General features: G+C 40.7%; 3 protein-coding genes across 5 annotated transcripts in view; 1 reads left to right on the forward strand and 2 right to left on the reverse strand.

Annotated features, from left to right (window-relative positions):
• The window catches only part of LOC307033613 (uncharacterized protein), a 51,568-nt gene that overhangs the window by 6,682 nt on the left and 17,697 nt on the right, over positions 1–27,189 (forward strand). The window contains exons 1-2 of one of the 3 annotated variants that reach the window (XR_013806573.1): positions 260–762; positions 1,690–3,177. Coding sequence is in view for 1 of the 3 variants with exons in the window: in XM_079672151.1 (XP_079528277.1) it covers positions 1,690–1,880 (191 nt within the window). In the remaining 2 variants the exon portion in view is untranslated. Of the gene's footprint in view, positions 1–259; positions 763–1,223; positions 1,365–1,689; positions 3,178–27,189 lie in introns of those variants that run through there. The other 2 variants (XR_013806574.1, XM_079672151.1) reach the window with 2 other exon arrangements.
• On the reverse strand, positions 3,228–11,445 carry LOC307033900 (uncharacterized protein). Its single transcript, XM_079672538.1, has 4 exons — positions 11,060–11,445; positions 4,892–4,985; positions 4,690–4,784; positions 3,228–4,355 (listed from the first exon to the last, which is right to left on the reverse strand). Exons 1-4 carry the CDS (start codon positions 11,250–11,252, stop codon positions 4,039–4,041), a joined length of 699 nt encoding a protein of 232 aa, XP_079528664.1. The 5' UTR covers positions 11,253–11,445; the 3' UTR covers positions 3,228–4,038.
• LOC307030924 (uncharacterized protein) lies at positions 13,492–15,046 on the reverse strand. Its single transcript, XM_079667561.1, has 3 exons — positions 14,722–15,046; positions 14,392–14,439; positions 13,492–13,953 (listed from the first exon to the last, which is right to left on the reverse strand). The coding sequence occupies exons 1-3, from the start codon at positions 14,884–14,886 to the stop codon at positions 13,738–13,740; spliced, it is 429 nt and encodes a 142-aa protein (XP_079523687.1). The 5' UTR covers positions 14,887–15,046; the 3' UTR covers positions 13,492–13,737.

The following is a 27,189-nucleotide window of genomic DNA, read 5'->3' on the forward strand; positions in this document are numbered from 1 at the left end:
TTATTAAGCCTAACATTCAGACAATAACTAAATGAAAATGGCTCCAACAACCTATTAATGATGCATACCCTTCTTATGATATCTTGTGGTTTTGATCCCTAAAGTTTTTTTGTCTACTATCCCATCATTCAAGGGTGATTTTTACTAACAGTAATGGGTTTTTTTTAGTCTGAGATTGGAATTATTTTATTTTTTTACTATGTTCCATATGAATGTACTCTGACGTCACATCATGTCACGTGATTCGAATTTTGAATAGACCCTTTTTGTGTTTGTACACAATGATGACGTAGAACGTATGCGCGCGCATTGTGGCAACAGAAGGATGGCAGAGATAAACAGCTTGTCAAGCTACGCAAGGGGATTATCAACTAAAGATCGTGAATGTTACCTTAACAAGTTGACTTTGACAAATGGTGTCCGACTTCCAGATCCGTGTTCTATTGATGAGTGGGTTGAAGACGTTAGCAAGTGGCCGAATATACAGTGGCCAGATATATATACCTATTTAATTGAGAAACCGAGCGTGTAGACCAGAGAGAAATTACGAGCCTATAGATCAGTGGATGCTTACGAACACGTTGTCTGTGGTCATGTACAGAACGTCAAATACCATGACATAGACTCAGAGTTTTGTATTTTGAGATCAGAAATTCTCCCTAGTCAAAGACAAGGACACAAGACAACGATGTATGAAGCTTGGGTCATAATCAACCAACGAGAAAACTACGTCCTCACAGCGAATTGCACCTGTATGGCGGGGTAAGTAGCCTATTATTTGGTGTTGTGGGCTTGTAGGTAACAGTTCAGGGGTGTGTTACTGTCCTTTCAGCTGGCTATTACTCTCCTTTCCATATCAAAAATCGTATGCCTTGCCCTGTAACTTTCTCATCATAACCAGGGTTTGAAACTAACATGTTCATGAACAACAACACAGTGACAACAGGGTTCAAAATGTCAGCAGCCAATATCATTCAGTTACATTCAAAACCTGATTAAGCTTAGGATACTCACATGTCTAGTAAGTTAGATGTTTACCTACTTCATAGCCAGAGCCGAGATTTGTCTGAGAGCAAATGTTACTTTCAAGCCCAGTATGTTTATTATGATTTTGTGAATTTTCAGGCTTGGGTCATGCTGCAGCCATGCAGCTGCAATATTATTCAAAGTTGAGCTCTATGTTAGGATGGGAAGGACAGAGAAAGCAGCGGTTACTTCTGGATTGTGCAAGTGGAAAGACATCAGCAGGAAAGAAGTCAGACCAGCTCCATTGAGGGAAATCAGCTTCCACAAACCAAAGAGGCTTGGCAGGCAACTTCCAGCAGCTTCAACATCTGCTAGGAAGAATAGTATCACACCCAGAGGCATGTAATAGTTGACAGAGCCTAGATAAGTTTCCTTTTGCCATAGTGCATTTCATTAATTCTCAGGATTTCTCCTCAGTGTCTTGACACAATAATGTAGCCTGAGAAAGGTGTTACTTGGTGATGCAGAGAATAGTTTCAGTATCATTTGTTATGTTAGTTTGAATATGTCTGTCCTTTTGTCTTCAGATTACTGATTCTAGAAATTCGATTGTTTCTTATCTACAGCTTAACTGGTCTGGTTTTAGAATAATTTAGTCATTATTCTTAAAATGTGAACATTATGCAGCACACTAATTGTGTCTTTTTGTTGCTCTATTATCAGTGTTGACAGATGATGACATCCGGGAACTGCTGGATGTGTACCCAGGTGCTGCAGTGCTGACGAGCCTGGAAAACAGTGACACGGACACTGCATCGTCTGACACTGATTCAGAAGAGCATCCAGACTTACCTGAGCCCTTGACTGCTTTATTTGATGCAACACTCCGGGAACTCTCACCACAGGAAATTAAGGTGAAATGTGAGGATACATTTCACAAACTAAAAACTACACTACAACCTCAACAATGTGAGAAACTGGAATTTGTGACACGGAAACAGTCAAGGTCAAATGAGTGGCAGACCTATAGGGCTGGTCGGATCACAAGCACCAAATTTCACCATGCAGCCACAACTGACAAGATCAGCAAAACATACCTAAATGATATAATGCAGTACAACAAAACAGAGTTAAATGTCCCATCTGTGCTCTGGGGTCAAAACATGGAGGAAACGGCAAGACAAGCCTACACTGCATTTATGTCCCAAAGCCATCCAGATTTCAACATCAGTGTGGCTCAAGGTGTGACTCACTCTGAGTCACACCTTGGATCATCGCCAGATGGGATAGCAAGATGTACCTGCTGTGGCAAAGGGGTGGTAGAGATCAAATGTCCCTACAAATACAGGAATAGCCTTCAAGGATGTACAGAAGACAAGCAGTTTTGTCTGGACAAGTCATTCTCTTTGAAACATTCACACACATACTACTATCAAACTCAACTTCACATGTTTGTGTGTGGTGTTAGCTACTGTGACTTTGTGTTGTGGACTAAGGAGAAGTTCATTGTGCAACGTATCCTAAGAAATGAAGAGTTTCTGCAGGAGGCTTTGCCAAAAGCACATGAGTTCTTTAGCTCGAGTGTGTTGCCTGAATTACTGACAAGAAGACATGATCCTGTCTTGGTGTCACAGAGAGCCTGCGAATACTGTGAAAGACCAGATTTTGGTAAAATGATAATCTGTGTCAAATGCAACAACCACATTCACTACAGTTGTGCACACATAAAAAGGAAGCCAGCAACATGGTTATGTAGGGAATGTCTGAGAGTTGAGGCTGGAATGCCTTCATGTAGGAGTGGGCAATATAATGTATTGTATTGTGATAGGAGACCAGATATGGTGTTAGATGTCGGTTATGGATTGTCTTTCCCTGGTTGTTAAAGTTGCATTACAGTTGAAACAATGAATTCATCATCAGCCTTTTCTTTACATTTGATGTTGTTATTGACAGCTGTGTCTAGATGCACTTCAGTGCAACAAGATATTTTAAGTTTTATTCTGTAATGCTATATATGTATCCATAGAGATAATTTGCGACCTAAAATTATTATTTACTGTTTACAACATACAGAACCAGTTTGATTCTAATATATTGTACATACTCCTACTTTCTATGTTGTTAATGTTTAGTGGCACTTTAATGGCACCTGAATGGAATGAAACTCTGTTAGTAACAGCATTACAAATAAATGTGATACTGCACTCTGAATTGTTGAGATAATCTGGGGGGGAAGGACCATTAGACACACCAGTGGCAGCCAATGTGGGGAGGTTTATTAAAATGCATTAAGTTTTAAGTACAGTAGGCCTATATACATGTTTTACAAATGTAAAATCAATTTATAAGTCATACATGGTTATGTGTAACTCATTTGGGAACAACACTCTTACAGAGGTTTGTGAGGGCACCACATACAATAACAACATCATCTAGTATGTCAACCTGCGACAAAGGAATACATGTTTGTAAAATCTTAAAGTTTTTCCACCGACCAATAACTCGCTCTACATGGATCCTCACACGAGAAAGTTGTCTAGATGTGTCCACTTCCTGTGCAGAAAGCTGCTTCTTTCCTTTTGTGAAATGAGGGATACGAAGGGTTGCACCATAGGCCGCAAGCTCATCTCTGATGAGAAATCCTCTGTCTGCTAAAACCTCATCCCTAGGCTCCAAAAGTTTGAGGAAACCTGACTCCTTAGTGATCTGCTTGTCTGAAACCCGTCCACCCCACCCAGGAGACAGAAAGGAAATTGCACCAGCTGGAGTGATGCCGATCAAATATTTAATGGTGTTGTTGTGTTTATAGTTTGACCATGTCTGGGCCCTGGAAGTCAGATTACTGGGTCTAGCTATAAACATTTCTGTGCAATCTATTATGCACCGGCATCTTCTAAAGTTGCGCTTGACTATTTTTGGCATATTTTTAAGTACTGCACCCTTACTTGGCCATTTAATGAGTGGCTTGAGGACCAAGGCCATAGCAGGGACCCAGCTCCGCAAAATATTTGATAAGGTAGTTTTTGATACCTGAAATCTATAAGCCAAGTCAGTATTACATAGGCCCAACCTTCATTTCATCAATATAATCAATAGGTGGTCCTCTACTGTAAGTTTGTTGTGAATTCTTTCTACGCTGCCCATCATTTTTGTAATCAGCCACTCAAAGACCACAGAGGTCAGTCCTGTGAGAAAAATCAATTGTCCAATATTGCACTTAACAGTGGTGTAGGAGAATGTAGATTTTTGCAGCTCTTCTTTCAGCTTTACATTTTCTGCTCGTAGTGTGTCAAACTCCTGTCGCAGGTTGACATATTCCTCCTGAAGTTGACTGTATCTCAGGTTCAGATCATCGTACTCTCTCTTTGGAACTGGGATATCCTCTTCAGCTTTAATATAGAAAAGTGAAAAATTAGCATGTGCTGCAACCAATGCAAACAAGTTCACAATTCAGGGGTTCTCACACATTTTTACCAATGAATTTTCAAAACTTTTCCATGACAGAAGAGAAGATACATTATCGATCCCAGGAGGAGATTTTTCCTCTGCATTTGACCCATCCAGGGGCCAGTGTACACGTCACACACAGAAATACATAGTAATTGGAGCAGTGGGCCTGGCAGGAGCACACACACACTAGGAGCACATTGACTCTTTCAGTGAGGGTGGGAACCCTGACAATCAATCAGTTAATTGTAAGATGATATATTCATATATTCATACCAGGACAATGATCCATGCTGCATTCTTGTTCTGGAGTTTCAGAAGTAACACGTTGATTTGCTGCAGTGTCAGCTCTCCTCCTTTTCCTATGGTACCTACAGTAACAGCAGAAATTTATAGTTAGACTAATCCATATCTCAGAACAGCAGCTGTAGGCACCAAAGCTTATGCTCGACTGAGAGGATGTCAACTCTAATCTTACCTGTCCATCTTTGCATTTGGGTTCTGGCTTTGTTTTGTGTACATGAACACAGATGGCACAAAATCAGGATTACTAGAGTCCAATGATGCCTTGCCTGCAAAAATAAAACACAAACACGTTTGTTTAGCCTAGCAAGCTACTAGGCAAATCTAACGCCAGCTTATCAAACTTTAGCTGCAGTGTTTCCCCTACCATTGTCTTGGCGGGGCGCTGCGCCCTGCCAACGGAGCCCCGCGCCCTGCCTGAAATTCAAGGTCTTTTTTTAATTTTGTATTATTATTTAAAATATATATAATATATATATAGCACCAAATTGCAACTGAAGTAATCTATCTACGGTCACGTTTCACATTGGACATGTGCTCTTTTATTAAATAAACTAAACGCCTATGTTATTTATCCAATGTGCATGTTTCAGTGTCCACTGCCTTGCGTATTCACATTCTCCCTACGCTCTGTTTCTGAAGGGCGGGGCTCCGCTCCTTTCCCCACCCCCCACCCACACACACGCGCGAATGCACACACTCACAATCAGAGACAAGAGCGGAGGAAAGGAGGAGAACAACAGCTCTACTGTCTGCCCGTTTGTGTCCCCCCCCCCAGTTTCAAATTCGTTTATTATTATTTTTTAACCGCAAGCCGTTATCGTCACGGGAGAAGGACACAAACAGCCTGCCCAGGTGGACGAGCTCGAACGCGACAACGAACGTAGCGTGCGCATTCTAAAAATAGCTCACAGGTGGTGAGCAGCTACCGCGGTTTTGAACTACAGTATTGAATTTGACAGAAAAAAACAATGAAATACCAGCAGAAGAATAGTCTAATGAGTTGGGTGAAAAAAAAGACAGGAAATGTGAGTTGGTTTTGTTAAGTATTATTATGATGACGCCCTTAGTCTGTGTACTACGGTAGCAGTCGCACTGTTATTCTGTTCTTGTATGAAGGTACGTCCTAATGTGACGTCACTACGTTGACTGTTGTCAGTCTGTGAATAAACTTACCGGAGACATGCTGAAGAGAATACCGAGTCTGATTTACTTATTGTTCATACGCGATTCATGTGCACCCAAGCTTAACAGGTTATGGGCCCAGGCAGAGTTGGACACAAACCGACTTGGAGATAAGTGAGTTAGATTATCGGAAGAAGTGTTACGCGACGTATTACGCGTTAGCCAATTAAGCTAACAAGCTAGCTTAGCAAGTGAAGTATATTAGCAAGCTAGTAGCCCTCGCGGTAAAGTTGGCGCGCAAAAATGGCAAGCAGAGCAACAGGTCTCCTGGCACCGCAGCTCTTATTCAAAGGATGTGAAGATAAGTATGACCTTTGGGAAACAAGATTCCTAGGCTGCTTACATACTCTGAGGCTAAAAGAGACTATCTTACATGAGCCCACCGGTGCTGATCAAGAACAGCTAGATGCAGATAGAAGGAAGAATGCTGATTGCTATGCTGAGCTAATAAGGCTGATAGATGATAAGAGCCTGTCGCTAATAAGACATGAGGCCGCAGATGACGGCAGGAAGGCTCTGAAAATACTGAAAGAACATTATTCAGGGAAAAGCAAGCCGAGGATAATAAACTTATACACGTCGTTAACGAGGCTGCACATGGCAGACAACGAGAGTGTTACCAACTACATGATAAGGGCAGAGAACGTGATTACAGCCCTGAGAGATGCAGGCGAGACCATGAGTGATGGACTGACCATAGCCATGATACTAAATGGGTTACCAGACTCCTTCAAGCCATTCGCCGTCCCTGTAACACAGAACGAAGATAACGTTACGTTCACAGACTTTAGAAGAAGATTAAGGGTCTATGAAGAGTCGGAGAAAATGAACACAGCAGAATCCACAGATAATGTGATGAAAACATGTGCAAGGCAAGGCCGAGGCACCAAGACACACGCTAGCAACAGAAGAGATGAAGATGCCAATGTGACGTGCTACAAGTGTGGAATAAAAGGACACATATCAAGAAAATGTTTTCGAAAAGTGTGGTGCGGTTACTGCAAAAGGAATACACACGATGAATCACTCTGTAAGAAAAAGGGGGGAGAAGATGGTGCCAGAAAAGTCGCAGAGGAACAGAATGGCGACCAAGACCATCTCTTCAAGGCCAAGCACACAAAGAGCGGGAAACCACCAGACAACGTGAAGATGAAAGGCATCATGGTGGACGCAGGAGCGACATCCCACATCGTGAACGACATCGGAAAGTTTAAAAGCTTCGACGATTCATTCCAGCCCGAGTCTCATTCAGTGGAGTTAGCTGACGGGACCAAGTGCAATGGAACAGCACAGAGAAGAGGAACGGCGGTGATATGTCTATTAGACGACGCCGGACGACAACACAGAGCACAGCTACGGGATGCACTGTACATGCCCTCATACCCACATGACATCTTTTCGGTGGCAAGAGCAACAAACGGAGGGGCGACAATCACCTTCAAGAAAGGGGACAGTCACATGGTTACCAAAGACGGCAGCAGGTTTGACATCCATGAAAGTGTAAATTTGTATTACTTACCAACTGTTGAGGGGAATGTTGACCAATGTAAAGGGTGTCACGACATGCAAACTTGGCATGAAATTTTGGGTCATTGCAATTACGAAGATGTACAAAATTTACAAGGTGTAGTGAAAGGCATGGAGATAAGAGGAAGTGCAGTCAAAGAGCCGGTCCCATGTCAACACCAAGCATAGAAGGGCACAGATATACACAGTCTTTTACAGACGACTACTCTGGTACTATTTTTGTGTATTTTCTAAGGTCCAAGAGTGATACAGTGCAGGCCACAGAAAGGTTCTTAGCAGACATAGCACCTTACGGAGAAGTTAAGTGTATCCGTTCAGATAACGGCACTGAGTTTACAAGCCGAGACTTCCAGGCACTGTTAACCAAAAATAGGATTAGACACGAGACGTCTGCACCCTATTCACCCCACCAAAATGGTACAGCAGAGAGAGGTTGGCGAACTCTCTATGATATGGGCAGATGCTTACTGATAGAAAGCAAGTTACCAAATAAACTATGGAACTACGCCATACAGACAGCAGCTTATGTAAGGAACAGGTGTTACAGTAGGCGCACAAAGAAAACGCCATACGAGCTGTTCACAGGCAAAGAACCAAATATATCCAAACTTCAGAAATTTGGGTCAGTGTGTTTTGCTTACAAACAAGAGAAGGGAAAGCTCGACCCTAGGTGTGAGCAAGGTGTTTTCATAGGCTATGATAAAAATAGCCCAGCTTACCTGGTGTATTATCCAGACACAGAGAGGGTCCAAAAGCACAGATTGGTAAAATTCACAACAAAGGGGGATAAAGAAAAGGAAACACAAACACCAGAGTCATACAATGAATATGGTGATAGTGATGTACATCCCAGGGTCAAGGACAGCGATGAAAATGTTGTTGATGAATGTGATGTGGGAAATGTGCCAGGTCAAGATACTCAAAGTGGTGCTTCTGGGACTTTACCTGAACAGACTGAACGTACACAGCCGGGTAAAGTCACCGAGACTCCAAACAGAAAAAACCCACCCAGAACCAGGAGGAGACCAGCTCACCTACAGGAGTTTGAGACTGACGATACGGAGGACAAACTGCAAACATGCATGGATTTTTGTTACAGAGCAGTATGCGACATTCCTCAAACCTTCCAGGACGCCATAGCGTCACCCAAATCAAGGCAGTGGAAAAATTTCATGAACGAGGAGATGAGATCACTGGAGGAGAACGAGACCTTCAACCTCACCCAATTACCACCAGGCAAACGGGCAGTGGGGGGTAGATGGGTCTACGCACTCAAGAGTGACATTGATGGGTCAGACAAGTACAAGGCGCGATTTGTAGCTAAAGGCTACAGTCAGAAACCAGGAATCGACTATGATGAGACATTCTCACCCACAGCTGATATGACAAGTGTAAGAGTACTCATGCAAAAGGCAGCACAGGAGAACTTAATCTTACACCAAATGGATGTTAAAACAGCCTATTTACATGCACCCATTGATTGTGAAATATATATGACACAACCAGAAGGTTATGAGAAACAGTCAAAAACAGGTGAAGAGTTAGTATGCAAGTTGCACAAATCTCTCTATGGTTTAAAGCAGTCAGGCAGAAACTGGAATGCTATGTTACATACATGTTTGACTGAAAATGGTTTTGTACAAAACCCCGCTGATCACTGTGTGTATACAAGAGAAAAGCACAGCGAAAAGGGAATCCTAATAATATGGGTTGACGATCTCATTATAGCAGCCAGCAACGAGGGTGTATTGGAAAGTGTAAAGGGGATGCTCACTGAAAGGTTCAAAATGAAAAACCTGGGAAAGTTGAAATATTTCTTAGGTATAGATTTTGAGCAAACAGAAGGTCAAGTCAAAATGTCTCAAAAGAGATATGTGAGCAAAATACTGGAGAGATTTGAAATGCAGGATTGCAAGTCCAGAGACACACCATGTGAGCCAAAACTAGAATACACAGCAGACGCTGAAAACATTAAAGAGCCAAGAAAGTACAGGGAGGCAGTAGGAAGTTTAATCTACTTGTCCACATGCACTCGACCAGATATATGTTTTGTGGTCAGTAAACTATCTCAGCACTTTGCTGAACCAACTGAAGAGCACTGGAACACAGTAAAACATGTGTTCAGATACCTTAAAGGTACAGCAGAACAGGGGTTATGCTTTAAGAGAAATGACACAGATAGACTAGGTCTGAGAGTGTACAGTGATGCTGACTGGGCATCAGACGTAACAGACAGACGTAGTACATCAGGATATTGTGCCAGTCTCAGTGAAGGAAGCTCCTTGATCTCATGGAAGGCAAGGAAACAACCTACGGTTGCACTATCTACCTGCGAGGCAGAGTACATGGCCTTAGCATCAGCCATACAGGAATACATCTACTTAGAACAATTACTCAGAGGTATAGACAAATACAAATATGCACAAACAAAGGTGTACGAAGACAACCAAGGTACTATAGCACTAGCCAGAAACCCAGTAAACAGGCAAAGGTGCAAGCACATTGATATTAAGTACCATTTCATAAGGGAGACTGTAAATAGTGGAAAGGTAATTTTGGAATACTGTCCTACTGAGCAAATGATCGCTGATGTGATGACAAAACCAGCCACCAAAATAAAGCTAAAGAGGTTTGCTCAGGATATGTTTGGCACCTAGAAGGGCAAAGAGTTAACATAGTTAAGGTAAAAGAAAAAGAAGCCTTATTTTGTTTTGTTCTCAGGTAACCCAGTAAGCTAAGAGCGAGTGGGGGTGTTAAGTATTATTATGATGACGCCCTTAGTCTGTGTACTACGGTAGCAGTCGCACTGTTATTCTGTTCTTGTATGAAGGTACGCCCTAATGTGACGTCACTACGTTGACTGTTGTCAGTCTGTGAATAAACTTACCGGAGACATGCTGAAGAGAATACCGAGTCTGATTTACTTATTGTTCATACGCGATTCATGTGCACCCAAGCTTAACAGGTTTGTTCAGTAAATTAGCTCAGGATAATTGGATGTTCTGTCACTTGTTGATGTGAGGCTAATGCAGGATTTGATGCTACCGGCATTTAGCGGCAGTGACTCAACAAATTGCCACTTAAAATATATCGTCAGCAATGTATGACAAGCAGACTGCTTGTTTAATGTTAGACTCACACCAATAGCTCAATATGATCATAACACGATTGCTTTCATATCAGATATCAGATGAGGTGGAGCTGCCTCCAGCAATAGAGGATGAGGCAGAGAGAAGCAGCAGCAGCACAGGGTTGCAGCAGGTATGTTATATGCTGTAGTCAGGTGATTTAAATGTATCAATGAAAGGAAGAAGTGTAGGCTACATGATAAGAAGGAAATACAGTTTGAATTAAAGTAATAAAGTACAGTGTAACACTGTACTTTATTACTTTTTAATGTACAAATACTTTGTTACTGTACGATGTCAATAACAATAATCCACAGGCAGCTCCTCTCTCTGCTCCAGAGGGTAAAAAAGATTTTTCGGGGTACCCGAGCAGCACCCTGCCAAGGCAGTAAACCTAGGGGAAACACTGAGCATTTGATTATTATTCTACATCATACAGACAATCACTAATGTAAACAAGGCTCTCCCGTAAAATCAAAGAGTAGGCTAGATAACCTCATTACCTGATATAAAGTGGGCGCTGCAGACGCGAGCATTTTTTATTATGTCCTCATTCCAGTCCACACGTTTAATCGCCTGCAGCCACAGACGCCGCCGGTTGCTCTGAAATGGTCGTGGTCCTCTCGGAATCCTATAAAACTTTAGTCCGCCGGTGGAATAGCGATTCGTACAACCGTATACGCAACAACCAGACATGTTGATGCTGGGTACAGTTTGTAAATACTTGCTAACCAGTTGCTACCTCGTCTTTGTCATTCAGAACTGCTTGAAAACAACACCACTTCCGTTGCCCAAATGCGCGCGCAACTTTTTGATGACGTCGGCTGTAAAAGGGTCGAGCCGTCCCTTAAAGTTGGGGTAGGTAATTTGGGAGAAAGCAGCTCGAGTGCGCAAGACTTTGAAAATACAGAGCCCCTCCTCCAACACACACGAACGCGCACATGGCCAATGAGCAAACGAGATAAATGTGTGCACAGATTGAAGGCTGACAGGCAGGTAGGCCATCCAGTTACTTTAGCCGGGCCGGCTCAGATGATTGGTCGTGGTTTTTACAGCGCCACGGCTTCCACAGATGAAATGATTTATGTATTTATTGTCAAAGCATTTAATGTATTCATTGCTATCGGGATGTTAAGAGCATTCCATGGAATATGGAATATAACAAGTGTTTCTGAAATAAATTAAATACCCCACCTTTAAGTTATATGTACTATGTCTTTACGTATTAGTGATGGGAATTCCGGCTCTTTGTAGTGAGCCGGATCATTTGGCTCCTAAACGGCTCTTCGTGTTACCACGGAGCCTCAGTTTCGCCGCTGCGATGCTCCGGCGCTCGCAGATCACGCGCGTGCCCCAATAGCACCCCCTACCCCCCCCCCCCCCCCCCCCCCCGCATTTGCGTACCGACGTACTTGTGAAGCTTTTCCAGAAGGCGGTTAGATCACCGGACGACAAAGTCGGTCTCCATTATGCACAGACAGGGCTGCTGTTAACGTCGGTCTGTACAACGGGATTGTGCCAAAATTACGCCAACCCGGCTGAGGAGGGAGACTCCCCCCCCCCCCCCCCCCCCCTTCACTGGAGAACTGCGCTAAAACAGCTGATCACAACGTTCACACTCTTGATGTTCGTGATACAGAGGGCTTCATCATAACTTTGAGTGGAGCCAGAATATGGAGTACCAAACACTGACTCCAGGTACTCATCTGAGTACCTCACTGAGAAAGTTATGTGCACCCCTGCATATAGAGTCATTGAACTGTGACACGTCCCTTGATGCTCTGACTGATCATTATCACTGGATTACATATTACATGCATCGCCCCGTTATCAGTGGCGAATATTGACCAAATGTTCCTCAATGTTGCGGTAAAATAACCTTTTAATATAGGGAAACTTTTTAAATAAGACTTAACAGCTTGAATGATTTTACATTTTACAACACATTCAGTTAAACATAAGATTTGATTATTTGGCTTATTTGAGTACGACCTTCAGGAAGTAGATGCACTAAACAATATGCAAACAGTGTGTGATGGATTTTCTATTACTTTATTGGTTTATTAGTTTCATCACGCAACCGCCTTGTTACCTTTCCAGTTACACATGGTCTATTTTAGTTTTAAGTGTTGGTGTATTCCCTCCTCCTCCACTGCCACACACACTCTGACTAATGCTTTACACATTTGTTCTGATACGTTACCCCCTACTGTTATATTTAGGCTACTACAGGAACACAACTCTTTACAGAATGTAAACATTGTTTTGTTTTTTTAGAACACAAACAGTGTTTTTGTCTTGATTTGAAATAGGATCAGAACATTTCCCAATATTAGTGAAGGGTGCTTTTAGTCTGAAGTTAAGGGTATTTCAGGTTTAAGGGTCATTTGTATTGAAAATAATGTTATTTAATGATTATATATTACCCTGGATTTATCTGTGTTTTGCTGCTTAACCAAGTTTCATGAAAGCATATTTTAGTTTTCACTGCACTTGTGTCACTCTTCACTCGATAAGAAGTAGTGACTTTTTGTGGCGTTGAAATAAAAACAGATGAACTCATCAGTAGTTGCTCATTAGCAAACTGCCCTTTTGATTTTGGGTCTTTTGAATACGCTATACAAGTGGATAGTAAAATATATTTAAAATGGGTTATCCACATTAAAATGAAACATTGTTTTTATGAACACTGACATTCACAGAACCAACTTACCAAAGATGAAAGTTTAACACATTTCCAGCTTCACTTTACAAGTGGACATGCTTTCCCTGTTCTGACACTATAAAGATCACCACCATTATCTTTTCGAGTTGACTTACATGTTCCCATAAGCAAATGCATTCAAACTGGTAAAGAAAACAAAGAATCGTTGTTGTATTTAAGTTAACATTTTATTACCAAATTTTCACATATCATATACATAGATGTGGCACATCACTTGCATAATAAATAAATATATAAATAACTTGAGAACTTCTTGAAGTGTTACTTAACAGGGAGAAAAAATCCGGTTCAATTTAGTGCATTTAGTAATAATAAATAATGATAAATTAGAGGAAACACGTCTGTAGATTCACAGTTTGGAAGTTTGTGCGCTATAGACAGATTGAACAAATTTCTGAGTTCTGTTCACAAAGTCCTCAAACGTGGATGTTTTGGGTCTCTTGCATTCGGGAAGGCTCATCTGAGGAGAGAAGGCCGGTTTAGTATTTCATTATCCACATAATCCACTTTTAACAAATGAATTGGCATTACAAGAAAGTCAATACTCACATTATTGAAGCCTTCTTCCAAAGCTTCCAGAGTGTCTTGAATGCGCTTGTTCTCATCAATACAGTGCAACATGGCGTCTCTCAGCCCCTCTATGCAGCACACCCTAGCTTGAACACAGTCGGCCTGAGAAAGACAAACATTACGTTACAATTTTGTGGAGTTAAAAATCAACAGAACGGCTTTTTCCATTCATCTGATAGCAGAGGTTAGGCTTAGTTGAGTGTTTTCCTTGGCTGCATCACAGTACAGTGATGTCATTTCTGAGTTCACCAAAACTGTTCTATTGTTAGTCTCTATCTGCTTAGTCATTACATCCAGCTTTGTCCAAAACAATCATGATATTAGATTTTGATCTCGCCCATGATTAGCTTAAAGTAAGTGGGGACTCGTACTGTTTCTTTAAATCACATGCAAACATTGTTAAATAAATGGATTGAGCTATTTTGAGAAAACTGGTTTACAGTAGGATTGCCTGTGGGGCAGGTTTGGTTTGTGCACTATGGGAAAGCTGCACCAACTTCCTGAAAGAGCACTTAAACCTGATGATGAAAGATCTCTTACCGGCTTGTCCATGCCTCTCAGTGAAGGGAAAGTAGCATTGCTCTGGCGCTAAAACAAGTTGGAGAAAAAGACAGTGTTACTATTAAATCTCAGTTGAAGAATTTCATTTATGAGAACCAGTGATCAGTTTTCCAAATATATTTCTTAAATCAAAATCTATTATAGCCCCAAATTACAAGAAATGCAACACAAAAAAAACGTCATAGCAAACAAATTATAAAAACATTCTACAACATTGTACCTCAACATTAGTATTGCCATGTGACTGAAGTGATGCTAATGTAAATGGAAACTAGGTGATGGAAGCCAGTTTGTGGCGAAGTAACTTACACAATCGACGTCATTGACATCCCTTAGACTTTCAAAGCCTTCTAAGGGATCGAATTCGAAACTCCGACATGTTTCAATGGCGTTGGGTCCAGGAGTGACAGGTTTTGCTTGAAGGCAGCCTGTGAGGACAACGATCCAGAGGGCGATTCTGAGATACTGCTGCATGTTGAATTTCTGAAAGGTTGATGGCAGTTTGCTGTGCAGTAGCTGTTGTCTGTCAGTGACTTGTGGTGTCCTCTGGTTGGTTAAGTTGGTTTTTATAGGGTTCTTCTGACCAAAAATGTGTAGGCCGGTTAAAGGTATGATCTGGTTAGGGGTTGTCTTATTTTTTTCCTATTAATCATGTTGCATTTTCCCCTTATCAACTACATGGTGAAAACCCAAGTGCAATAACAAAAACTGTGGCTTTCTCTGATGGTGAATACTGATACAGTGGGAGGTGTGTCCACATTCAAACAGACAGTATCCTTAAATGAAGCTTCTTACATTTGAACTGGATGTGACATTTGTTTATTTTTGTAAATGTTATTAGTTGTAGCTTTATTTCAGTTTCATTCGTAATTATATTTTATTCTTTTTACAGAGTATCAGTGACAATGAGAATAATAAGATATAAGAGGGTTGCTTTCCTTCCTTAAGAAACATTTGTTGGTATTACTTGTTTGCTTGCAAGTAACGAAACTAATATCTATACATTTGTCTATATCTGTATGACTTAGGGTTATGTCTTGAGTCGTGGCTGCTGCTAGTTTGAACTTATGTTTAATATTATTACATTTAAACAAATCAGTCTCATACAGAAGGAATGTCTACAAATACCTGAAATGCAAATGTTTACCATTTTAAATCCTGTTGTTTTTTTTAAAACCTTTAATAGTCCATAGTTTCTTTAATATCTAATTTACAACTTTTAGCATAACTGTCCTCATCAAACACCCATGTAGTAATTATATTACTTTCATCAATATCATAATAAACGTTTAGTTCTCTGACATCCCTAACAAACCGTATGCATTACAGAATGATTTGGGTACTGCAAGTAAATGAATATACATGTCATATCACCCCATTATTAAAGAAACAATAAAATACCAAACATTCAATAAGTACAAATTACTGTTTTTAAAATGATATATACTATTGGTGAGTAATGCATTGATTGAATTATAACTTTGTGTGTTTGCATCCCAGTAAGAATGATGCAGTTAATAGTTAAAGTATCAGCAGGTAAAAATAGACAGACATGAACGATATCACCTAAGATAAATCTATTTTGAGAGACTTGCGTAGCAGCAGCAGCAGCAGCGAGGGAAGGGTTTCTCTAACGCCCACGATATTAAGGGGATTCCCCACAAGAATCCCAGGTAGCCTCACCAGCCTGTCACCCTGCCTCTGTGTCGGCCGTCAGTTAATCTTCCCTGCTATTGCTTCACTGGTGTTACCTCACTGGTTAGGTTTCAGTTTTGAGTTTTTTTTCCAGGAGTCACCCTAAGAAAAATAAAGTGACAGGACTTTTGACGTGAGTGAAGAGGGTGGGGAAATTTCTATCCATGGAATGTGTTGCTCTGTGGGCATCCCTGCTATTTCCATCTCTCACTCTGAGGTGCCCACACTTTGATAAGGTGCAAACGTCTACCTTTATGACTGGTCAAAAAAGATTATTGCATTTACTTTGTTGTTTTTCGCACTTGCAACATCTTTATGAGTTATAACACGATTATCTTCAACCCAACCCAAAGGCACTTGTTGCTGTGCATGCAACATGTAGAGTTCAACTCGCATGTAATTGTTTGCTTATTTCCTGTTTTTTTATCCTGTTGATCTTTGAGATTGTGTTGGAGGTGTTATAGATGCTAGATGGTTTGCTCCCACGCTGTGTAATGCCATGCCTAGTGTTGATGAATGTTTTCACAGTGCAATACCGCTATTCTGTTATTTAGTTCGTCATACTATCTCTGACAAGTTTTCTTAATTTTGCAAAAGTCTTGTAGGGCTCTGTCGTCTCCCGCATGGTATTAATGCTTCCATCGGGGTAGATTTCAATAGTGTGTGATAGCAGAGCTAAGGATAGAACCAAATGCTAATCATTGCCCCTTGAGGGCACCATGAGTGTTTTCCTTGTTGCAGGTTTCTTTACAAAAAAAAGTACCGACTCATTTGTTCCACACCTACAGAACAAGACATGAAAACCATGCTGTCCATGTTTGGGAACTTCTGTTTTTTTCCATCAGTTCATTAGTGTTTCATCATCTCATGAAAACTGATTTTCAAATGTTGATTTCATTTTCTTTTCATATAGAGCTTATCATAAACCACTTAAAAAGAGCTCAACCGTTCATACATTTCTAGCGTTTAATACCCAAAGAGAAAAAGGTATATACTTCGATCTGTGTGAGAAGGTGCACTCATCTCAATTCCACCACAGATTCTGGCCGTGTCAAAGAAAGAAAGAAAGAAAGAAAGAAAGAAAGAAAGAAAGAAAGAAAGAAAGGAAGTTGTTTATTATATGTTAGGCCTAAGCTTAATATATATCCTTTATTTAAACAGGTAAAAAGTCTTATTGACATTAAAGTCTCTCTTAAAATCTCAATCCAAAATTAAAATCTCTATTTCAAGAGCGACCTGGCCTAGAAGGGCAGCATGAACTACAACAAGAATTACAACAGATAAAACACAGACAATAAAGGCAGTCGTAAAACACAAATGATATGGCACATTAAACAATTAATATGCAAATAAAATAAATCATTAAGAACTGGCACAATTTGTTCCACACCTATAGAACAGGACATGAAAACCATGCTGTCCATGTTTGGGAACTTCTGTTTTTTTCCATCAGTTAATTAGTGTTTCATCATCTCATGAAAACTGATTTTCAAATGTTGATTTCATTTTCTCTTCATATAGAGCTTATCATAAATCACTTAAAAAGAGCTCAACCGTTCATACATTTCTAGAGTTTAATACCCAAAGAGAAAAAGGTATACACATCGATCTGTGTGAGAAGGTGCACTCATCTCAATTCCACCACAGATTCTGGCCGTGTCAAAGAAAGAAAGAAAGAAAGGAAGTTGTGTATTATATGTTAGGCCTAAGCTTAATATATATATTTTATTTAAACAGGTAAAAAGTCTTATTGACATTAAAGTCTCTTTTTCAAGAGCGACCTGGCCTAGAAGGGCAGCATGAACAAAGTTACAACAGATGAAACACAGACAATAAAGGCAGTCGTAAAACACAAATGAAATGACACATTAACCAATCAATATGCAAATAAAATAAATCATTAAGAACTGGCACAATTTAAAACGACTTCAATTATGGGATATAGCAATCACATCGACCAATGGATTCTTGTTCTCTGTCCTTTTTAAGATGGACTTGAATTCCCCCATAGTGATTACATCGGAGAGTTTCAGCACCAAACATTATTCCAAAGAGTGGGGGCAGCATATTTGAAAGCTTTTTTACCCAGTTCTGTTCTCACTTTAGGAACCAGCATCTGATTAAAATCTTGGGAGTGCAGACCATATAGACTTGTACACATATAAGAGGGAATCAGCCCAAGCAGAGAGTTATATATAAAACCCAACCAATGGGAAAGCCTGACAAAGATGGCCAATTAGCAGCAGCATACAAAGTGCACTGGTGTACACGATATCCACATACAGTAACCAAACGTAATGCACAAAGGAACACAGTATCCAAACTCTTCAGGCACTGGTCAGAGGCATTCATATAAAGCAGGTAATCCAAGAGTGGTAAAAACGTTGCAGAGATCAAATGTTTCCTTGTCTGAAAGGAGAGACAGGATTTGTTTCTGAAAAAGTCAACTTTAATGTCAATCTTCCAGTTTGCGTGTGCAGACAGAGAGATCGAAATACTGTTTCCCACAATCCCGAATACAAAAACAATGTATATAGAATATAAAATGTATATGCATGTACACAGTGAAAGACACATTTTTACATGTGCACACATTAAGACTTAAAGGTAGGGTAGGTAAGAATGGAGAAACCAGCTCGTGTGCACTAGAATTTTATAGTATGCAGCCGAAAAAATATCTGCCCCTTCCTTCAGACTTCCTTACAGAGCCCCTCCTCACAGAGCCCCTCCTCCAACACACACGAACGCGCACATGACCAATGAGGGCACGAGATAAGTTTGTGCACAGATGGAAGGCTGACAGGCAGGTAGGCCATCCAGTTACTTTAGCCGGGCCGGCTCAGATGATTGGTCGTGCTTTTTACAGCGCCACGGCTTCCACAGATGACATTTTTTATGTATTTATTGTCAAAGCATTTAATATGTTCATTGCTTTCGGGATGTTAAGAGCATTCCATGGAATATAACAGAAAGTGTTTCTGAAGTGAATTACCTACCCCACCTTTAAATAAAAACACAACAATCAATATATACAAAACAGTCACTTCAATATTTAGAGAATGTACATTAGTGCAGATTGTCCATTGCATGTGCTGAAATAAATACTAGAGCAAATTGTCCATAGACACCTGTCCAAAAGAAACCTAATTGTATTTTTAGCTTTGAAACAACATTGTCAGTGTGTGACTTGAAGGATAAGTTCTGATCAATAATAAAACCCAGATATTTGTATGTAGTGACCCTTTCAATGTCAGTCGCTTGAACAGTACACATCTTGGGGAGAATAGAGGTTCCCTGTTTGCCATTTGAGATTATCATGAGTTTGGATTTGTCTGCATTTAATACTAACTTGAGTTGAGATAAATTGGATTGAATAACATCAAAACAAGGAGTTAGTCTCTCGTATCTGAATGAAATGCAATCGGCATCTCATTGTTGTCTTCCGATTAGTAACAAACATTAAGCAGTTTTTTTTCTAGATTCAAAAACAAATATACAAATACAACGGTAACGCGTTAACGCTCACCATTGAAAACGGAGCTAATGGATAACATTACCAAGTTCGATCCAAGGTTCAAGGCTTTTATTGTCATTCCTTAAGTGTAGTCATGATAAGGAAAATCTTAGGCATAATAGTGCAAGTAAATACAAATAAAATTGAATATAATAGAAGTGCAGACTAGTCTATGTACAAGTAATTGGAATATTGATAAGTTACAAACATGATTGTTATGGATGTTCTCTCAAAAGTTCAGGTGTTAACAGTCGTATGGCCTGTGAGATGAAACTGTCCAGAGTCTGCTGGGTTTACACTATTCCTCCCGTAATACTAGCACAGATGTTTACCATTGATTGCTTAGCAGTAGAAAAGGCAACGAAAGCGTAACGGCCCGTCTACACTACAGGCGTCAAAAAATCTTGAAGCTGGGCGTGTCTGAAGCTTGGCGATTTTTTGCGAGCAACGCGACCAACAACCAATCACATGAATCTCCCGCCCCCGACATACAAAGCAATAGCAATGTTAAAACGAAGTAAACTGGATATAAAATGTCCAAACAGGCGAAAACCTACCAGTTCCACCCACTGTCTCTGCCACCTCCCTCCATGCCTGGTTCCTCCGGTTTGTATCCCGGTAAATAGTTCTGGTCGTAAAGAACCGGGTGATTTGCTACCGTAATTTCTCGTTTGGAATATGAGGAAATGAACTGCGGTCTGGCTCTCCCAGCTTGCACGCGGTTTGATTGGCTAGCGCTTGCACTGGCGGGATTTGCATAAACGGGATTTGATTGGCTGATGCCAAGCATCGAGCCTCAAAAGTTGAACATTGTTCAACTTTTGATGCCGATAGATGCGTGATGCTTGCAAAGCCATGCCATGCTCCCCACAATGCAGTTCGGCGAAGATTAAAAATCTTCTACGTCACCCCATTCAAGTGAATGGGCGAAGCGTTGAAAGCATTTTTCGATGCCTGTAGTGTAGACGGCTGTAAGAACCGGCATAAGCTTCACACATTTCACTGATTTGAGGCCACTGGACATCAGTAAACATCCATAACGACCTTGCTGAAACCCACAACGAATCCATGACACATGTTCTTTAGACGAGGTGAAACCAGAGGAATGTTATTTTTTCTTTTAAGCATGCTCTAGCAAGTTTATTTTTAAAGATATGAGATCCTCACTGTATGCTCGCAGTACGAAAGCAGCATGACTAACAATCAAGATTATGCCCTCTGTGGCGCAACTATACAGACCAAAGCGCTCTCAAGGACATGACGTTGTCGATGCTTTAGCTAAGTGTTTAAAAGAAAACTGATTTTTCTTGTCACGCATGTCTTTGTTACAACACCACACGGTGTAATCCCGAAATACAAGTTCAATCTTGTGAGTAATCATGATGAATCCTGTTTCATGTTTTAATCATGACTGCAGGGATTAATAACGATCAATCATGGATTATTGTTATTTATTTAAATTATTGACAACACTTACAGAACATTCATTTATCTCAAGATTCAAGGCTTTTATTGTTATTCGTACATAGCTACAATGTAGATATATCAATGAACATCTTAGGTCACAGGCTCCTCCAACAGAGCAACACAATACAACAGATACAATAGTTAAAAGTGCAAGTAAATACAAATAGAATAGAAATAAAAGTAAAAAAAACAAATCATCACCAGAAGCCATATTTTATCTACTGATAAGATACATTAAGGTGAAAATGTGTGTGTGTGTGTGTGTGTGTGTGTGTGTGTGTGTGTGTGTGTGTGTGTGTGTGTGTGTGTGTGTGTGTGTGTGTGTGTGTGTGTGTGTGTGTGTGTGTGTGTGTGTGTGTGTGTGTGTGTGTGTGTGGTGTGATGTAACTTTTAAACTGTTAAACTTTTTTCCGTCAGCTGCAGTGCACGCTGTAGCTTGTCATAAAAGAGTTGAGACAAAGTGCGAATCTATTGTGCAATTGTTATTAGAGGTTAAAAGTGAACTGAGATTTTGTGCCTTCAATGTTTACACCTGTTCATATACACTCACCGGCCACTTTATTAGGTACACCTTGCTAGTTCCGGAGTGAACCCCTTTTTACCTTCAGAACTGCCTTAATTATTCGTGGAATAGAGTCAACAAGGTGCTGGAAACATTCCTCAGAGAATGTTGGTCCATATTGACATCATAGCATCACGCAGTTACGGCAGATTGGTCGGCTGCACATTCATAATGCAAATCTGTCGTTCCACCACATCCCAAAGATGCTCTATTAGATTTAGATCTGGGGACTGTGGAGGCCGTTTGATTAAAGTGAACTCATCGTCATGTTGAAGAAACCAGTTGGAGATGATTTGAGCTTTGTGACATGTTAACCTGCTGGAAGTAGCTATCAGTAGACTGTGGTCAGGATGGAAGATACCACTTGACTTCTCTAATGTAGACCGGTGATGCTTGTATTAACCTAAGCTGAATTTAGGGCTGTGCAATTAAGCATATTTTAAACTGGATTGTGATTTTGCCCTCTCGGCCAGGTTGTGAGTGACATTAGTTGTGTGAGATCATCGCGAGCGAAGATGGCAGAACAAGAGCAACTTGTGAACAAGAAAGATAAAAAAAATTCCGCTGTTTGGAAATATTTGGGTTTAAGGAGTCTGACGTGGGACAAAAGAAAGTACAGTGCAGCAGGGGCGGACTGGCCATCTGTCTGTGAGTTCTGGAGAATCACAGACTGCCGGCCCGGCCCGCTTTTTTTAAACGTCATCATTTCAGTTGCGCTGACAGGCGACAGAGGTCCACAGTTTCCCCGCAGCAAGGCTCCCCCCGTTGTAAGTCCACGAGCGTGCCCCCTCGACTTCATCCACCACATCACAGTAATCAATTAAGGACACGCTTTACAGTGCAACGGCCAACTCAACCAGCTCGCAAAGACACAAAGATAGAAGAGATCCATCACATTCTACACAGCTAAAGACATGTGCCCAGTTAGCACGGTTAGCAACCAGGGGTTTAAGCAACTGGTTAACACTGTGGGCGACTGGTTAACACTGTGGACGACTGGTTAACACTGTGGACGACTGGTTAACACTGTGGACGACTGGTTAACACTGTGGACGACTGGTTAACACTATGGACGACTGGTTAACACTGTGGACGACTGGTTAACACTACGGACGACTGGTTAACACTATGGACGACTGGTTAACACTATGAACAAGCGTTGCGCAATGCCATCTCGGCATCATTTCACCAGATCTGTACTCCCTGCCCTATAGGACAAATGCCGTGGGGAAGTTGAAAAGGTGTTTTTGGTTTTTAAAGTTCAATAAATTAATGTTTTCAAAGTCAATGAATAATCGTATTTAATAATCGTGATATCAATATTTACCAAAAAATAATCGTGATTATGATTTTTGCCATAATCGAGCAGCCCTAGCTGAACTGCAGGAAAATATTTATAAGACGGAAAATGTGGATTTTTTGTTTTACCACATGTGTTGAAATCATCATGCTTATATCATCCCTATCTGTTACAGACATGAGGAAATGATTTCATCATGGCAGTTTCTAGAGACAAAATGTCCACATTTGGGCAGCATGATGAAGTGGTGATGATGAACCTGCAGTCACCACGGCTGACAAATCGATTGAGGCACATTTGAGACTATTTTGCTTTTGCAGAACTGCACCTCTCGCATTTTGTAACCATTCCACTGCACTCTTAACCCTTGACATGTACAAAGACAAACACACAGCCACAGAGACATTCTCAAACTGCTTGTCTGTGTGCTCATACTCCGGTTCAAAGACTCTTACTCCTGTACAAAGACACACACAAAGCCACGAGGACTTTACTCAAACGTGACTTTCATGGTGTCTTCATGGTGTCAGACCCACAGCTAATTGGTTGTGTGCTCATACTCATCCGTGCAAAACATCGGTTTGGTTTCAACTACGAAAAAGATAGTTCCAAAATCTATTCTCCACAAAATAGCAGAGCAAGCTGTTTTTGGAGTGAATATGCATCAGTTCTGCAATATGCTCCCTGTGTACGGAACTCATTCTTTGGTCACAGCATAATGGCGTTTAGTTGGAAATGTTTGTCAGAATTTAGGGGATTAAATGACAATTTCATTGTTTGGTCATACAGTTAGACAGACAGTTACATACTAATGGTGGCATCTTTGTTAATCACAATGACTCGGCAACATTTCATAAAACCTAAATCAGACGTCCCTTACAGAATCATTGATATGGGAGTAGTTTGCTACATAAGGTCACAGTATAAATACAAATATTATTATTTTACGGTTGACTGTAAAACATAGACTTTTGTTCTAACAATAAGCAGGATCAATATTGTTACTAATATTAAAATGTCTTAACGATGACTGGAATCTCAATTTTGGAACCCGTTTTACTTTGGAGATGTCATTTTCCAATCTTTCAAATACCTGAGGATTTGGCTGGACTGCTCTTCATTTTAAACACCTGGCACAGAAACCTAAGATCAAAATATAATTATTTTTAACCAATTAAAATATACATCTTACGGAAATAAATAAAGACATTGTACAGTGTCGTCCATCTTCTTTGCTTTACTATAAGATACCCTTTAAGCACATGCTGCTCACCTCCCTTAAAACCCAGTGGCGAACCGTCAGGGCCTTCAAGGTTTTCAGAGAATACACTGGAACACTCGGATAAAACAATCGATTTAATTATATGAATAAATGAGATTGTATCTGTGTTGTTGATCTGTAATATTACAGTGTTACGTTGATTTGTTTGTCACTACGCATTTCAGTGGTTTTGTGTTAGAAAAGAAATGCAACCAATCAGATATTTTGCTTGGTCTCTGGGAAGAATATCCTTCAACCAAGGTATTCTATGGCCCAATCCCAAACCACGCCCGCCACCCTACCCCTACACTCTACCCCTCCGTTCGCGCGGAGGGTCCGCCACTTTAAGTGCTGTTCCAAACCAACGAGTGTGGAGGGGGAGTGGGTTATCAAGCCCTCAAACAGCGAGTCTGCATTGGTGCTGACTTGAGACCGGTCTCTACCTTACCGGTCTCAACGCTGTGTGTGTGACTCAGGAAACAAGCTGTTTACAAGTAGTTCCAGCAAACATCCACTGATACATTACAATGCGGGTGTGTGTGTGTGTGTGTCTACAGAAGGTCCAGCTGTGATAGACACGGTTTGCCACTGTTAAAACCACTTGATGCAATTTATCATGCTTTGCAACAATTACAAACTTTTTTGTTTGCAGGTGTGAGCTATTTCTCTGTAAAGTTTATGAGTTTGCTTGTGTTGCTTAAAAAAGCCCCCTTGACATCTGGGAAGTCCGCAGTTTGTATGAGTACACCTGCTGAAAAACATTCTCGCACCTGTCATTGTGAGAGTCAGAAGTAGTAGTTTCTGCACAGTTGCTTGTTCAAGTGTTTCTGTGGTTATGCTCTCTCACCACAGAAGCTAACCATACCTCACACATTGTAAATCCACCTGGTGTTTGTGATTTAAAGTGCTGAATATTGAAGGTGAATACGGACAGCTGGATTTGATATTAACTCGCCTCTCAAGGGGCCTGAGTATAATTGCTTCAGGGTGAATCGAGGGTGGACTTTCCCTTGATTCCATTGGCTCTAGCGGTTAAAAAGAGATGTCAATCATCAAAATCGACCAAGGGGGGCCAGAGATAGGTCAAATCCACCCAAATGACCCCAGAAGTGTTTTTTTTTTCTAAACCTCTCTAAAAAGGTAAAATATCACTTTTTTTGCATCAATCTTGATACAGGGTACTTATTATATGTTGTACTTTGGATTCCTAAAGCTTTTACTCTACTAACCCATCATCCAAGGGTGGTTTTCACTATAAGTAAAAAATAATTTGTAGACGGACACTATCATTTACAGTTTTTTACTATGTTCAATCTGAATTCTTTTTTTTTTAAATATATTTTTTTGGTTGAGATTTTCAATACACAAAGACAGCAGCAATACAATACATTACACTTACCCTCTGATTGCTAACAACACAACCCCAAGAAACTACATCAGTTACAATTAGACAATAATGTAATAATGAAATAAAAAATACAAAAAAAATTAAAACCTGCAAGTAATTTTGTGAGCATTCCTGTGAACTGCTGCGGTACAGGGGGGCGACTCAGCCAATGGGGACAGGCTCCAACTGGAGGGACTTAACATCTTCTAAGAAGGGTAGCCACATTTTTGTGAACTTTAAAGGTGACCTATCATGCAAAATGAACTTTTGTACTTCTTTTATACATGAATATGTGTCCCCGGTGTTCCAGGGAACTCACCAAGAGTCAGAAAACACAACCCTCTCTATTTTCCTCCATACCCAAATCTCTTAAAAAGGGGCTGCAACGGATCTGATACAGACTGATCCAGATTTGAATACTTCTATGACGTCAGAGAAGTGGCACCAGGGCTATTGGGCCAACTCCATCAATCAGGAGGAGACAGCCACGGACATTGCCATTGGAAAGCGCTGGAGACGCTGTAGTACATATGCCAGGCCTGTAGATGGTGCTGTTCTCACAGAATCAGCCCATGCAAAGACAGTGTTAAATTGAGCGAAATGAGGAATGGCTAAAATGCATGATCTGTTTGGTATTTTGAAAAATAAAAAGTATAAATATGCCTTATATAGGTATGGTCCTACACTATATTATTCAAATATAGCATGATAGGTCCACTTTAAGTCTGAGCCCCTAATACAGTGTTTAATTTTTTCCAATTTCACAAAGTATGGGGCATCCTTTATCCAATGTGTATGAGAGGGACCCTTCCAATGCATCAAAATAACACGCCTAGCCAGCAATGTGAGGAAAGCTACAAGTTCAGCGAAATAGGATGGCAGTAAATGATCAACGGGTAAGACACCAAACAGGCCAATTAAGGGTGAGGGATGGATGGTAACAGACGTGATAGCTGAGAGTGAGTCAAAGACAGACTTCCAAAACTGAAATAGGGTGGGGCAAGTCCAAAACATGTGGGCGAGATTAGCTGGTCCTAGGTGACATTTATGACAGTTAGGATCAGTGCCAGGATAGATGCGAGCTAGTTTACTTTTGGACCAGTGCACTCTATGGACCACTTTAGATTGTAAAACCCCGTGGCGGGCACAAATGGATGATGTGTGGACACGTTTCAAAATAGACTGCCATACCTCAGTCCCTATCTCTATATTGAGGTCCTCTGACCAATTAGTGCGAAAGTTATCAGAGGGCAGAGGGTGGCATGTGAAAAGAGTATTGTTTAGCTTTGAAATGGTACCCTTGAGGTTAGGGTTAATACTTAAGAGAGTGTCAACTCAGGTAGAAGGAGGAATAGCGGGGAAACTTGGAAAACGATTACGAATAAAATCTCGGACTTGTAAATATCTAAAGAAGTGGGACTTAGGTAGATTGGATTTACGGGCTAGCTGATCAAAAGATACAAATGTTCCATCAATGTAAAGTTGTTTTACAGACACAATCCCATTGATCTCCCATATTGATGCTAAGCCACCCACTTCCTTGGTTTTTTGAAGAATGTTTTTTCGGGGTGTTTTCTTCTTCCATATAAAC

The sequence above is a fragment of the Notothenia rossii genome (genome assembly GCF_949606895.1).
Source record: "Notothenia rossii genome assembly, chromosome: 3".
Lineage (NCBI taxonomy): Eukaryota > Metazoa > Chordata > Actinopteri > Perciformes > Nototheniidae > Notothenia > Notothenia rossii.